At 38.4% G+C, this 14,802-nt stretch overlaps 1 protein-coding gene across 5 annotated transcripts in view; it reads right to left on the bottom strand.

Annotated features, from left to right (window-relative positions):
• Positions 1 to 14,802, bottom strand: part of STRN (striatin) — a 78,083-nt gene that overhangs the window by 9,141 nt on the left and 54,140 nt on the right. For 4 of the 5 annotated variants that reach the window (XM_068414577.1, XM_068414540.1, XM_068414551.1 and 1 more), the window contains 7 exons: positions 9,115 to 9,290; positions 8,047 to 8,094; positions 7,263 to 7,384; positions 6,256 to 6,423; positions 3,914 to 4,054; positions 1,474 to 1,581; positions 46 to 132 (listed from right to left, as the gene is read on the bottom strand). In XM_068414577.1, the coding sequence (XP_068270678.1) occupies positions 46 to 132; positions 1,474 to 1,581; positions 3,914 to 4,054; positions 6,256 to 6,423; positions 7,263 to 7,384; positions 8,047 to 8,094; positions 9,115 to 9,290 (850 nt within the window). The remainder of the gene's footprint in view (positions 1 to 45; positions 133 to 1,473; positions 1,582 to 3,913; positions 4,055 to 6,255; positions 6,424 to 7,262; positions 7,385 to 8,046; positions 8,095 to 9,114; positions 9,291 to 14,802) is intronic. The other variant, XM_068414559.1, reaches the window with a different exon arrangement.

The raw sequence follows: 14,802 nt of genomic DNA, 5'->3' as shown, positions 1-14,802 counted from the left end.
TGCCACCATTATGAGAAAAAGAAAATGAAATCTGAATGTACTTACTGCCAGACATCAAATACAAGCCATTAGGATCAACAGCTAAACTTGTAACTGCATCTAAGTGAGCTACCATGGAGTGGATCAGTTTTCCTTTGAAAGAAAAGATTTATTTAGGTTATTTTCTGCAATTCACTTTGTAATCTGTATTCACTGCTTAAACCCTGCCACAGCTCATATCATAAATACAAGGTCTTGTCCCATGATTGAATCATTAAAATTATGCAAGAAGTCATTCTTTTAATGTTTACAGTCTCAGGAGAGCCACAGTCCCAATATCACCAACTTTGTTAGACCTTTGTTTTATGTCTGCAAATCCACTGTGAAGCTGCAATCACTGTGCATTTTAAATATCTGCTCCTTAAGTGAATTAAGCGAGTTCAGGAGTAAGATCTTGAGTGGGAAGGAGGACAGGGGCTGAGTATACTAATAAGCAATTTATATAAACTACATAAGAATATGAGATAATTTTAGTCAACTCAGAGAGCATTAATGTTCTATTACAGCTTACTACAATTACAGTAATGATTTCATGTTAAAAATAAGAAATCATGGGTCAAATGTGGGTTTTTTTGTTGCAGAAGATAATGAAACAGAAAAAAAAAATGAGCGGCTGTTTCCTCTACTATTTATTACAGAACTACATCATCAAAGAAATCAGCTATTTTCAGCTTTTTCCTCAGCTTCCATTGGGTCCTGTCACTTCTTATTTAACATACATCTGGAGAGTAGCAAACTTAAAATCAACATGAATATTGAAAGATCTCCATTTAACTTTTAAGACAGTGTGACCTGGAAGCAGAGAAGTCACAAACTGAAGATTATCAAGATTCACAGTCAGAATACCAGATTAATACTACCATTCCTATCAAAAAGTCCTTTAAAACCTAAGAGATTTATAATCACACATCTCAGTGTGACTCTCACTACAAATTAGGAAAAGTATTATAAGCTGTCCAGCTGTTTCTGCAGAAGTGAGAGATTTGGAGAAATAACAGTGGATCAAATTGAGACCGATGTCCACAAGGGAACTTCTACCTTCAAGCCATGAGGCAGAGGTCTTGGAAGGAGTGCCAGAGCTTCCTGCCCTCAGATCAAAATAACACAGACAACACAACAGAAGAACATGAACATAAGCACATGAAGATTTTGAAAAAGCTTCCTTTTGTGTTAAATATTGATAACCCCCATACATAAGGCATTTTAAAAGAATGGACAGAGAATGATGCACGTTCTTTATCACTGTGCCAATAAAGTTTTAAGTGGGCTGGCAATCTTTGGGCTCTGCTGGCGATGAGAGATTTCTGTTTCAGAGGATATCCAATACTTGACAACCCTCAGCATTTATGTGAATAATATTAATCACAATGAAATTCTGTTTATGTTTTATGTTATACAACCGCTATGACTAGGACCTGCTAAAAAGACACATACCTGTATTGTTGTCGTAGAATTTGATGTGTCTGTCTTCATGAGCAGTGATACTAATTGGAAGAGTTGGATGGCTGATGACTCTGTTTATCTGACAGGAGGAACTGACTGCTAAGAAAAAACCCGCACATATCAATACATGTAAACTGCTAAGTTCTTTGAAAGATTGCTACTAAGAAATAAATATGCAATTAATTTTATTTGTAGAATAATTCTTACCTTTATATAATGGAAACTCTCAGCTAGTACCTTATGTAATGTGGTTTACTCTAAAATACTTTCCAAATCACACACACAGAGGCATATATAAACCATAGGTATGAGTGTAAATACAAACACATAAGGTCCAACGTTTGGCCATGGTTTTAGATGGGTGTATCAGGCAAGAATGTAAGTCAAAAACTGAGTGAAAATACCTTTTTTGCACTTCCCCATCCCCACATTCCTCCTCTTGTCAAGCCAAACTTTCTTCATAACATACTGACAGTACAGGAAAATTAACACTGCAGGCAGTATGTTTCCAAGCAAAAAAGATCCCATGCCCTCACCCTCACAGAGCAAAACTCACCTACTATTATTTGATATACATGCATTAGAATTCTTATTGAAGAATGCTAGACTATTCATAGGAAAGCCTTTTTCCTGGCCTTCAAGAATCTTGAAATATCACATATATATATACACACACACACAAAAAAAAAAGTATAGGAGTTTTTTGATTAGAAATCTAGGCATTGCTGTGATGCACAGACTAGTGCAAGAGTGGTCTTAAAAGGCATAGATTACCACAAAACCACAAACAGCAACTCCACAGAACATCAAAATACAGTTATCCTCTTTCATGTGGGAGTTGACTGTATTTAGTTAAACTGTTGCCAAAGAACACTCACATCATCTATCAAAATTCTTATTAAAATAAACAGAATACTACTATAGGATCACTTGCTACTAAGGTGGTAAAGGCTTCAAATTACATCTTTCTATAAAAATCTGAACCGTCAAGCAGTGTCAGCATCCACAGGACACTTAAAAATTATGAAAGTGTAAATTAAGGAAAAAACATATTCGTATTGATAACTTCCCCTAAAATTACTAAAAGCACATAAGACTGCATCACAGCCAGCTATCCTCACAGTTTTAACATGCCAAGCAGAGTGAGGCTTATACTGAACAGTAAAGTCCCTAAGTGGTGGTGGCAGGGCATTTCAGGTGACTCATTTTCCTCTTGCCTAGTTCTTGTAGAAATAATTTTATATATATTTTTTTAAATACTTGTGAGATTTATAGTACTGTTACATAACTAAAAATACTAAACAGGGACTGCTGGTTGCCATGTCTCATTTGCTTAAAGGAATACTACTGAATTACAGTAAGGAGGAGGTGGTAAAAAAAAAAGAAGAAAAAAAAAGCACCAGAAGAAAGGTAACTTCCACTGAATAGAGATAACTAATTTAGGACTGTTTTTTCAGATAGGAACAAAGATGTGGGTTAAAAAAAGAAATCCTGCACAGTAAGGAATAATGCAAAGAAGGGAGATGACACTTTCCATTCCCTCTTATAAAATAACAGTCATTTAACTATTTTAAAACAGACAAGCAAAGCCAACAAGAAGGGCTTACTCCCTTTTAAAAATATGATTAAATAGCAGAATTCAATGACATAAAACTTTTAGGGGAAAACATTATCAAAAATTTTTAAAAGACTGAATGTTTATATTGTTATCAGGTTACCATTTTGGCCTGAATATGAAACCTCATGCTTCAGCTTATTCTGGTCTCTTTCCTAATGCCAGGGAAAATAATTTACTGATAGCAGGCTCCTTACAGTTTCCTCTAAAACTTCCAATACTGGCCACTGCCATGATCCAAGGCATTCTATGGGACCTCGTGAATACTCTTCCACTGGAGCTTTGCTTTTCTCCTACAGTGAAAACTTCAACTAAAGCCCAACTGCAAATGAGCCAAGAGTGTATATAAAATGTAGAAAAGGGATACCTCTGAGAAAAAATAAAAATGAATCCACACACACACACTGCCAAATTTTTAATAAATTCAACTTTAGATTTTCCTGATTTTACCTCTATCTTGCAATTTTGGGCTAAAGAGAGAATGAAAACCTTGAAGCTGCAAAGATAACTGGGCTGTATTAAAGAAACCTGTGCTTTTCCTTGTGCTGCTGTTCCTTGAAGAGGAATTCAGATAGTCTGGGCTTATTTCTTCTACCTTCTTTCAAAAGTATGTACACTCTTCTGCTACTAAAATACCCATGAGGTCCGTTGTAGTAGTAATAATTTACCATTACATCTCAAAGCACTGATTGTAACATAATTCATGTTATAATTTATCATGGCCCGTCCCAATTGTTTGGAAACACTGAAAAGACTATCAACAGTACCGATCTTTAGCAAGCAATTTTTGGGGGTTTGTTTATTCTTGATACATACTAGTATCCACACTGGACTCCAGGGTAAGAATTCGTTGCCGTGTCTCCATGTTAAAAATGCTAGTGTGTCCACTGTTAAATGATGCTACCATGAGGCTTGGGTCACTGCTCACAAGATCTACTGATGAAGGGATTCCCATTTCTAGAAAGGAATGTAGAGAACACTTTCCTAAGATTTCGTTGGTGTAAAGAAAACAAAAAAAAAAAAAAACAAACAAAAAAACCCAACCAGTAAGCACTTTAATATCAAAAGGGCCATGATTATGAAAGGAAATGTTACATTTTAAAATCTACATTATGCCAATCTAAATAGATTGCCCTGTATGATCACTATTTTAATCCTATTTTTCTGATATGCGTATCAAAACATTCTTTACTAAGATGCTGTATCTGGAACTGCGGCTGGACAGAAATCTACTATGAAGTTAAGAAAGTAAGAACTCCTTTCCCCCTTGTCCTTCCTTTAACTGTAAGAGCAACTCTCAAACAAGCCTCCATTGCATCAAGTAAAAGGACATGGAATTGAAGTGTTAAAAATCATTTACATGACAGATGATTAACATTATTATTAATCTGGGCAAATCCAGAGCCTAAAAAACCCCCAAAGCTTTCCAGCTGCAAATTTTATACACTGACACTGTCAGCACGGAAAATTACATAAATACATTATAAACTCATATTACAAAGCTTCATCCATCCTGCCTCTTATGGTATACATCTGATGTCCTTACACTGTAGCTATCTGAACACTACAGGACAGAAGGCCAAATCAGCAGAGCTTGGGTATAGGAAATATCCCTTAGAATTTTTCTCCTCAAATGTCCTGTTCACCACCTGCTATGTGAAAGGACAACGCCAGTTGCAACAGATACCAGGAGGAGGAAGAGGTAGAGAGTGAGACACTCAGTGTTAAGCAATCTAATGTTCATGGATCCAAATAATCCAGGAATTTCATCACCTCTCTCTAAACCTAAGATTCATGGGAGAAACATCTTTCTTGGACACACGACCTCAAGAATGTTGCTCAGGAATGGTGGTACTTATCTACAGGTACTCCAGAAGAGACAAAAACAATTGGTGGGAGAAGAAAACATATATTGTTTCTCAAGTGACCTTTTCTACCACTGCCATGCCTGCTTATCTGCAGCTTCCTGGTAAGCCTACAATGGTTAATCTAAAGGACTTAAATGATGAGTGCTAGATATTGCAGAGTTTGTTCAAGGTTCTCAATAAGCCACACGAAAACTCAGTTTCAAAGAAGGATCTCTGAATTTCACAACTGGGTTTCATTCCAGTTTGGAATACAAAAAATCCAAAGATTAGCTCTGTGAGGCAAGATTACTCCCCCTAAATTTAATAGCTAAAGACAAAAATGCAAACCCCAAAAAATCGCAAACAAAAAAACCACTACCAGGAAGTTTTCAAAGTAGACAGGTAGGCAAGCTGGCAGCAAACCAGTTGTTTTTCACAGAACCCTGCAGACCTTTGGAAACATAGTTCTGCAAGAACTAAAATACATAAAACGTTTCTATTTTGCTCAGTCTATTTTAACTAACAAGTAATGGCAGATCTGACCAGCTTTGCACCATAATTCAGTAAGTCTTGTTCTGTCATGCCAAAGTTTATTTTGCCTCAAAGTTGTTCTGAAGAGCCAAGGAACTGTCTCGGTTTGTGGGTTGCATTTAGGACCATCAGCTCTAAGAGAGTTTGGTAATGTCAACAGCTTCATTCTAGAGCACTTACTCAAACAGCAACTTCAAGAAATTAGGCTCTAAACAGTAGCATTTTGATTTGTGCATGACATTTCATCAACTAAATCCAAAGGAGTAAATTTTTTCAACTAGCAGTGTTTAGGAAGACTGGGTTATTGCTACTTAGTTAAGGCACAAACTCAGAAATTCAGCTAGAATCTCTGTGTTAGATGCACAAGGAACAAAACCTGGAAGGTACAATGATGCTGGCCTAAGACAAAGCACTGGCTACTCCAAACCTCTGCTGGGGGTAGAAAGGGCTTTTTTTATTCTGGACAAACCAAAAGCAAGGGCCTAATGGAAACTCATTTCTGAACTATGGAGTTGATACATTATACTCCATGAGTCTAGTAACATCAGCAGATCATCTGCAGCAGTTGGCTTTTAGATGTATGTGACTATCCCCCTACATGTAGGTATCTATGCAGCTGGTGTCAAAGGAGAAAGGACCCAGAATTTACTCTTCCCAAAAACGTTCATGAAGATATAAAATCCAGCTAAACAAACAAGAAGGATTTCTATTCAGTAGCCAAAATGATGGCAGTCTGAACAGTGACGCTCATGAACTTGAAGGTAGGGCGATTTTCTGTACCTTGATTATCATTAAATATATTGAGAGCTGGAGCAATTTCTGTAGCTTTCCATAGACGTATAGTGCCGTCCGCTGAACAGGACAGCAAACGCTGGTGTGCTGCACTGTAAACCAGACCCCACACTGCATCTGTATGGCCTACAAAAGCACCTCTTAGAACAGAAGGATCTGTGAACAAAACACAACAAACCACATTTCAAAACAAAATTTGAATTAAGTCAATAGCTGTATCTTGGTCTGTGTTCATGGACCAATCTTAAGAAGCTAGTCCTTAAAAAAAACCAAGACCAAACAGGTCATATCAATACAGAGGTCTCAATTATTCTTGTATGAAGATGCTTGAATTTCATCAGCACACGTGGCATTCAGTTATCCAGTTTACAACTAATGGAACAAAACAATGTTTCAGCAGAAGTGACAGTATCAAAGTTGGCAAAACACACTTTGATTTTAAAATTGACTCTCAAACAACCATTGATGGCACATCAGTCCCTTTTTTCCAAAACGCAGCTTTGAGGCCAACCGCATCTGAAGCTACGAGAAATAAAAAATGTTTTAAAACACAGACACAAGGCTGACGTCCATTCAGATCTGGTAAATCTTACCGAACTGGCCTTGTTGGCTGTTCACAGACAACATTAACAGCTTTGGTCTCAGACTATACAACTTCTTTTTATCTCAACTGAGATTTGGTAAAGAAAAGAACATTAAAACACACATTTGCTGTACTTGCCAAGTATCAAATTTAGTCCTGTACTTTTCCAACCTAGGTGTTTCTCAAAATTGTGATGAGATCAAGGCCTTTTTTAAGAAAATGACAAATTTTATCTTCTCATCAACCAGCAGCAGTATTAAAACAAAAATTTACTAAAAGTAATTGAAGCCAACATTCAATTTTCTCTCTTAAATTTTCAAAGAAGCATTACCTACAAATTATACTATTTTAGCCACATAACATTAATGTCATCAAATGTCTCATTTCACTGGTGTGTGCAACAGTAACGTACCATAAGAGTCATAGGGGTCGATGTTCGGGTTGGTTATATTCCAGCCATGGATGAGGCCATCCATTCCCCCACTGTAACACTGTTCACCATTACTGCTCATCACCACACAGAGCACTGGTCCACTGGAAGAACCACCCCAAAAGAAACATTGACTATTAACATTTTCATTACGTGAAAAACAATGTCAACGGAATCTTCACATTTCCTTGTTAAATACAATTCACTTGCTGCACGAAGTGCAACAAAAATTCTGCATAGTCAGATCATATGCTACACTTCCCACCAAAAAACCTCCACAGTATTTGGTAACGTAACTACAATCAGGACAATTTAATCATTATGCACATGAAATCTGAAAAGTGTCACACTTTTAAACTATAGGCTTTGTTATTTTGCATAAACAGCTTTTTTCCCTTTTTTAAAGATCTAAGGCTCTTTCATGAAATCAGCAGATTTAAATTCAATACAAACAGCTTCATTCTACAGTTGCACATATCTGACAAAAAGACAAGAGCTGCAATGATGAACAGCACACCTAATCGAATTTGAACTGTATCATTTGTAGGTTTTTCTTTTTAAAACTGTGGTGTACCTAGCTCCAGACATAAATAATTATGCAGAAAGGAGATGAACATATGCAGATATTTTAAATAACATGGGAACTAAAAGCATCACATGAAATCACTAGTTGACAAGGCAGAAATTACTTTTTAAAAAAAATCTGTGTCTGTTTAGAAGTCATATATTTCTCAAAATAGGACAATGTTTTTCAGGAAATACTCACGTATGTGCTCTGAAGGTATATATTGGCTCTACATCAAGAGAAGCACTCCTAAATGAAGTACAAGAAAATGATACCATGTATATGATCTTACACCATGCTTTACAAAAATGTGCCAGAATTACTAAATTCTTAGAAATCACTGCTATGTCTTTTGAAGTGTTTCTCACACAACTTCCTCTCCCAACATGATTTTTCATATGTCTAGGAATTCTTTGTGTTCTTTCAAAATATGATAGGATTTGTTTGGTTGGTTTGTTTTTTTGCTTAAAGACCTTCAAGGTAAAGAGCCCACAAACTCTCACACACCAATCAAACCAGTAGGTAGGTACATCAAAGGTGGGGAAGGAGTGGAGGGCCATCAGTATCCCACGGAATATATCATTGTTTTCAATCCCTACCAGAGCAGAGGAGCTTATGACACCTTGGTTTTATACCAACGCTGCAGCACAGTTACGAACCACTTCAAAAACTGCTGCTCTGGACTCTACCAGTTCGCTGCTTGTTACAGACTGCGCGAAGACCACATGCTTTGCCCAGTCCTCCTAAAAGGTATGATGTAGTCCCTTACTGTATTAGCCCCACTAAGAATTTGCTCTAATTTCTGCCAATCCCCAGCAACATGCAAGAGACAGAGTACAAAGGACCTAGCAACATCTCAGTCAAAGCTTAAAGCTGTACACATGTATATGCATACATGGGTTTATGTATATATGCATATATATAAAAACGCATTTTTATACATTTATATACACATGCAAGCACACTAACAGGCCACATCCAAATATTTTCACTAGGAAATTAATTTGCCATGTTATCTACAAGGAAAATATAAAAAAGTGAATGGTTTTCATTTTCACAAACGAAACACATTCACAAACACACATGGATTTCTTCTGGCACTCTTTAAAACTCTCCATCCTTCTCTAAGAGCTGGTTTTCCTACTCTTAAATTCAATGAACAATTTCCATTAACTCCAAGGGCCATCCAGTGAAGTGGCATCTACAATTATTTTTTTTTTATTCATAAATGAAAATGTTTTTTGAAACAAAGCAAAAAAAATTTCTTACTTTTTTGCTGGGGCTGTTTTTTGTAAATTCCACATTTTTAATGTATGGTCCTCTGAAGCTGTTATTAAGACTGGTTCAATCGGATGAAAAGCGAGACCTCTTATTCCATCAAAGTGGCTTCTTAATGTAAATTTGGGGTTCCAAGTCTTTCTCAATGCATCCTTATTGTTTGCTATCTAATAAAAAAAAATGCCAAACTTGTAATTAATCTGGAAGGCACAAGGAAAGGAAGAAATCAGAAATTTAGTTTGGCATTTTCAGAAGATGTCAAATTACCTCACCCACTTATAACAACTTGCTCTTTAGCAACAGTCCATTTAACACTGATCAGACAATTCAAAATGAGGAAGGTAGATGCATTCCACAAAGGCAACAAGTAATGTCGCGTCCACAGTAATACATTCTGTGTAAATCAGAAATACTCCACATCTCTTTTAAGATACACATTTTCAGAGCTGAAAAGTACCTTTCTGACTGATACTGCTGGAAACTCAGTTTGGTATTTGCAATTTGATCTATACCTGCTGGCTCACTCATCAACACTGGGCCTGACTCAACCAAGCTGTGGGCCCTGAATATCCAAAGTACCACTGGCATGGCATCTCTGAAGTAAAGATCTAAGAGAAACAGAGAAGTGTCTAGCAGCACAGAAAGGAACATGACCTAACTTACTCACCTAAGGCAACACAAGCTCTGCAATAATGCAAGAGAAGTAAAGCTTGCCAGAAAAAAAAATAGCAAAAAGGATTTGGCTACACACTAGGAATATAACTGGCAACCAATAAGCTATTGTATATACAGACACAAATATTTTGCAATAAATGTATTTTTAGCAGATCCAAAAAGAAAGCCCTTAAAAAAACAACAGTTACTTCAACATTGCTCCTCTGAACAAATGTTGACATCAAATGCTGAACAGACTTTTAGCGCTCTGTCAGTCAACACTGCGATAGTTAAATTTACCCTCCCATAACCACTGCTGATGGTGGTTATGGAAAACCAGGAAAACAAACAATTGTAACTCAAATAGTGATGATTTCACTATGTTGAAAGCTATAGATAATCCCAAATAATTTAGTATTGTTAATTGAAAAGAAGAAACAACTGTTCTGAGCCACTTCAAGAATCTACATTTTATTCGGGAATGGGGTGGGGGAGGGAGGTTTAAGAACAAAAGTACATTTTCTTAAGTTTTGTTACTTCTGGATTTAATAATAAAAATACGCTTCAGTTAAGAGGTTCTACAGATTTTAAACAAGGAGAAAGGAGTCGTAACAAACAGCAGGTTTAGTCTCATCATATTTCTTAGTAATTACGTACTGTCTTGTTCAATGAGACAAGTCAGTTTCTTTGCCAGTTTACTGAGCTGAATTGGCTCAACAAGGGAACAGACAAACGCTTGAGCTAGTGCAAGGATGGAGCACGATAGCAAAGTTAGCAGCTCTGGCAGGTTTTCTGGAGTTTGGCCAAGAAAGTTGCAGCAAAAAGGGTACAGCAAAAAGAGTATTCACAGATATCTAGAGAGGAATTTGGTTGCCTCAACACAGGCCAAGCGCAAGGTCCTGCATGTGGGTCGGGGCAATCCCAAGAACAAATACAGGCTGGGTGGAGAATGGATTGAGAGCAGCCCTGAGGAGAAGGACTTGGGGGTGATGGTTGATGAGAAGCTCAACATGAGCCAGCAGTGCGTGCTTGAAGCCCAGAAGGCCAACTGCATCCTGGGCTGAACCAAAAAAAGCGTGGGCAGCAGGTCAAAGGAGGTGATTCTGCCCCTTTACTCTGCTCTTGTGAGACCCCACCTGGAGCACTGTGTTCAGCTCTGAGGCCCCCAACATAAGAAGGACATGGAGCTGTTGGAGCAAGTCCAGAGGAGGGCCACAAAGATGAGCAGAGGGCTGGAGCACCTCTCCTGTGAAGACAGACTGAGAGAGTTGGTTGGGGCTGTTCAGCCTGGAGAGAGGAGGCTCCGGGGAGATCTCATAGCAGCCTTCCAGTATCTGAAGGGGGCCTACAGGGAAGTGGGAGAGGGGCTTTTTACAAGGACAAGCAGTGACAGGATGAGGGGGAATGGTTTTAAACTGAAAGAGGGTGGATTTAGATTAGATATTAGGAAGAAATTCTTTACTGGGAGGGTGGTGAGACACTGGAATGGGTTGCCCGGAGAAGTTGTGGCTGCCCCCTCCCTGGCAGTGTTTAAGGCCAGGCTGGCTGAGGCTTTGAGCAACCTGGTCTAGAGGAAAGGTGTCCCTGCCCATGGCAGGGGGGTTGGAACTAGATGATCTTTAAGGTCCCTTCCAACCGAAACCATTCTATGATTCTATGATCTAATGCCAATTAGGAGATGGAGGGAACCCCGCCTGCCCTCCAGCTGCCATGCCAGCCAGCAGCACAAGTCCTGTGTCACATCTGTAAAAGCCACAAAGACACCTCAGCCTAAAACTGTGTCCTGGTTTGGACTAGGACAGACTTTTCAGTTAAGTTTCTTTTAAGTGACTGTACTTTCTGAAATTGACTACACATGCTTGTGGCCGTGGGAACTAGGGTCCCTGTTAGGTCTCTTTGAGTCAGTCTGCAGAGGTGAAAGCCATTCAGCTGGCTTTGGACATTGCCGAACGAGAAAAGTAGCCAAGGCTTTATCTCTATACTGACTCATGGATGGTGGCAAATGCCTTGTGGGGGTGGTTAAAGCAGGGGAAGTGGAGCAACTGGCAGTGCAGAAGCAAACTTATTTGGGCTGCTGAATTGTGGCTAGAGGTATTGCTGCCTGGCTGGAGAAACTAGTTGTAAAAGTGTGTCATGTAGATGCCCACGTATCTAAAAGTCGGGCCACTGAGGAACATCTAAACAGCCAACAAGTGGACCAGGCTGCTAAAGTGTTCCAAATAGACTTGGATTTGGAACATAGAGGTGAACTATTTCTAGCTCAGTGGGTCCCTGACACTTCAGGTCATCAAGGAAAAGACACAACATATAGATGGGCTCGTGACTGAGCGGTGGACTTAACCATGGACGCTATTGCACAGGTCATCCATGATTGTGAAACATGAGCCACAATCAAGCAAGCTAAATGGTTAAAACCTTTGTGGTATGGGGGGCAGTGGCTGAAATATGGGGAGGCCTGGCAGATAGACTATATCACACTTCCTCAAACCCGCCAAGGCAAACACCACATGCTTACAACGGTGGAAGCAACCACTGGATGGCTTGAAACATATCCTGTGCCCCATGCTACTGCCTGGAACACTATCCTGAGCCTCAAGAAGAAAATCTTGTGGCAACACAGCACTCCCAAGAGAATTCAGTCGGGCAATGGGACTCATTTCAAAAACAATCTCATAGATAAGTGGGCCAAAGAACATGGCATCGAATGGGTGTATCATACCCCCTATCATGCGCCAGCTGCTGGTAAAGTTGAACGGTACAATGGGCTGTTAAAACCTACCCTGAAAGCAATGGGGGGTGGAAGCTTTAAAAATTGGGATAAGCACTTAGCACAAGCTACCTGGCTAGTTAACACCAGGGGATCTATTAATCCAGCCGGCCCTGCTCAGTCAGGACTTTTACATAGGGTAGAAGGGGATAAAGTCCCCATAGTGCATGAAAGGCATTTGTTGGGGAAAACTGTCTGGGTTTTTCTTGCTTCAGGCAAAGGCAAACCCATTCATGTAGTGGGGGTGTGAGGGGAAGGGGGGAGGATGTTTCACTCCAAAATTAGCACCTGATCTGGATTTGTCATTAATAGTAATATTTGTGTCTATACAGACAACTTGAAAACTCCAGAAACAGCAATGATATACAAGTTGGACTATGGACACTTCGCTCTTTCAAAGTTGCTGGAAATCAAGCAAGAGCCTACTGCAGAGTCCAAAACCTCCAAGTCAGTACACAATATTAAATGTAATTATTTTGTAGTTCAGATACTGTTATGTACCGTACTCAGTCTATTATAATTCTATGAAGCTTCTTAATCTACCCAGAACTAGGGAAAAAAACAGAACCAACCAAAGTGAACACGTGTAAAGATACCAATGTGTAATGGAAGGAAAAAGAACCCACAAACCAAAAATTTTCTGTTTAGGTAATAAATTCATAATCTCCATTACCAAGTGAAAACTATTCTTTAATTTACAGAAGCCAAAGCAACATGTAAAAAGCTTAAACCATGAAATGAGGTAGGCTAACGCTGCCATATTTTAGAAGAAAAGAATCCAGTAAAAAATGTCAGTGGGAAGAAAGGGACTGAAAATAGGAAAGTGTCTGCACCTCTTGAGAGCAAATACATTTAAAGACCAATTCACATGAATCTTTCAATTTTGTCCTCCATACGATTCAAAACTGACACTTAAAAAAAAAACATACTAAATTTCCATTAATCCTACTTGATTCACATCTGGCAGCTAGAAGGTATGAAGCAGTCCAAAATACAAACAGATTATATTATTTGTAAGCTAAACTTTCAGTGAAAATTTGAAATGGAAAAACTAGCCTTTCATTTTGCTTTAATAAAGAGCACAGTGACAACAACAAGGAGCTTTGTAAACAATTTTTTTTTTTAAACTGTCAGCACTAGAAAAAGGTAAGAGTTGAGGTAAGTATGACTATGAATTCCTGATCACAGGACTTCATAAAGGCATTTAACAAGTGAACAAACAGAAGTTAATATTCTCAACCACACAGAATAGGATAGAGGTGGATAAAGAAATGCTAGATTCCATAAATGAAAGCTGTTAATTCAGGATATGGAGATATGGACAAACACAACAGTTTATATGGACACTTGAACAATGAAGTGAAGCACTGAAAGCATTGAGATCTTGTACAGATGGTTTAGGTTTGTCATGTCCTCTGAATTTAAAAATTCAGCATCTAAGTTTTAGGTGTAACTGTTAGAGAAATGAAATTCGTAGACCTTTTTGGAGACAAAGTTAGGGAATATTAGCAAAAAAATTAAAAGCTGAGCCCAAATTAGGAGATAATGCTAAAATACTGAATTTTAGCAGAGATGTTCTATATCATTGCAATCCTGATGATTCACAACACATCACATGCTCAGAGACTTGCTATAGTAGTAGAGCACATCTCTGCAGTGTCACTCTCAAAATGTGTGTAAACTTTTATTAACTATGTAATTTATCACTTTAAAAGTACATACTAGGGTAGAACTTCAAAGTAAGGACCTGCAGGTTATTTCTGAAGTCTCAGATTTGATTTGTGATAGCAAAATCCCAAATGGTGATTACATAAGAGCTAGATTTACTGAAGGTTAGGATTCCTCCCCAACATGCAATACTGAAAAACCATCTCTGAAATCCCTCAACCTTGACAGAGCTGGGCAATGCAATAGCAAGATTAATCTGAAGTTGACAGATCACAAAGAAGTAGATGATTAAAGTAATACCTGAAGTATCTTTTCCCAAGAAAGAAATCAGAAAGACAGACAAAAATTGTGTATGACTGCAAAGAAGCAATTTTAAGAAAGATTTTTCATAAAAAGTGAAAGAAAAAGAAGCTGTAGGCTACACACATAGCCACAGAAGTGCTGGCCATGAAAGCCTCCTAAAAAGCTTCTGGTCCAGCTTCCCATTTGAAATGAGACTATTGCCCACATCAGGTAATGTAAGCCACAGCTCTCCCCCAGCCAAGTCTTGAACATATCCCAGGATAGGGATTCCACAGTTTCTCTGGGCT

The sequence above is a fragment of the Nyctibius grandis genome, chromosome 1, assembly GCF_013368605.1.
Source record: "Nyctibius grandis isolate bNycGra1 chromosome 1, bNycGra1.pri, whole genome shotgun sequence".
In the NCBI taxonomy this organism is placed as follows: domain Eukaryota; kingdom Metazoa; phylum Chordata; class Aves; order Nyctibiiformes; family Nyctibiidae; genus Nyctibius; species Nyctibius grandis.
The sequence above is the reverse complement of the archived record's forward strand: the minus strand, read 5'-3'. Positions and strand labels throughout refer to the sequence as shown.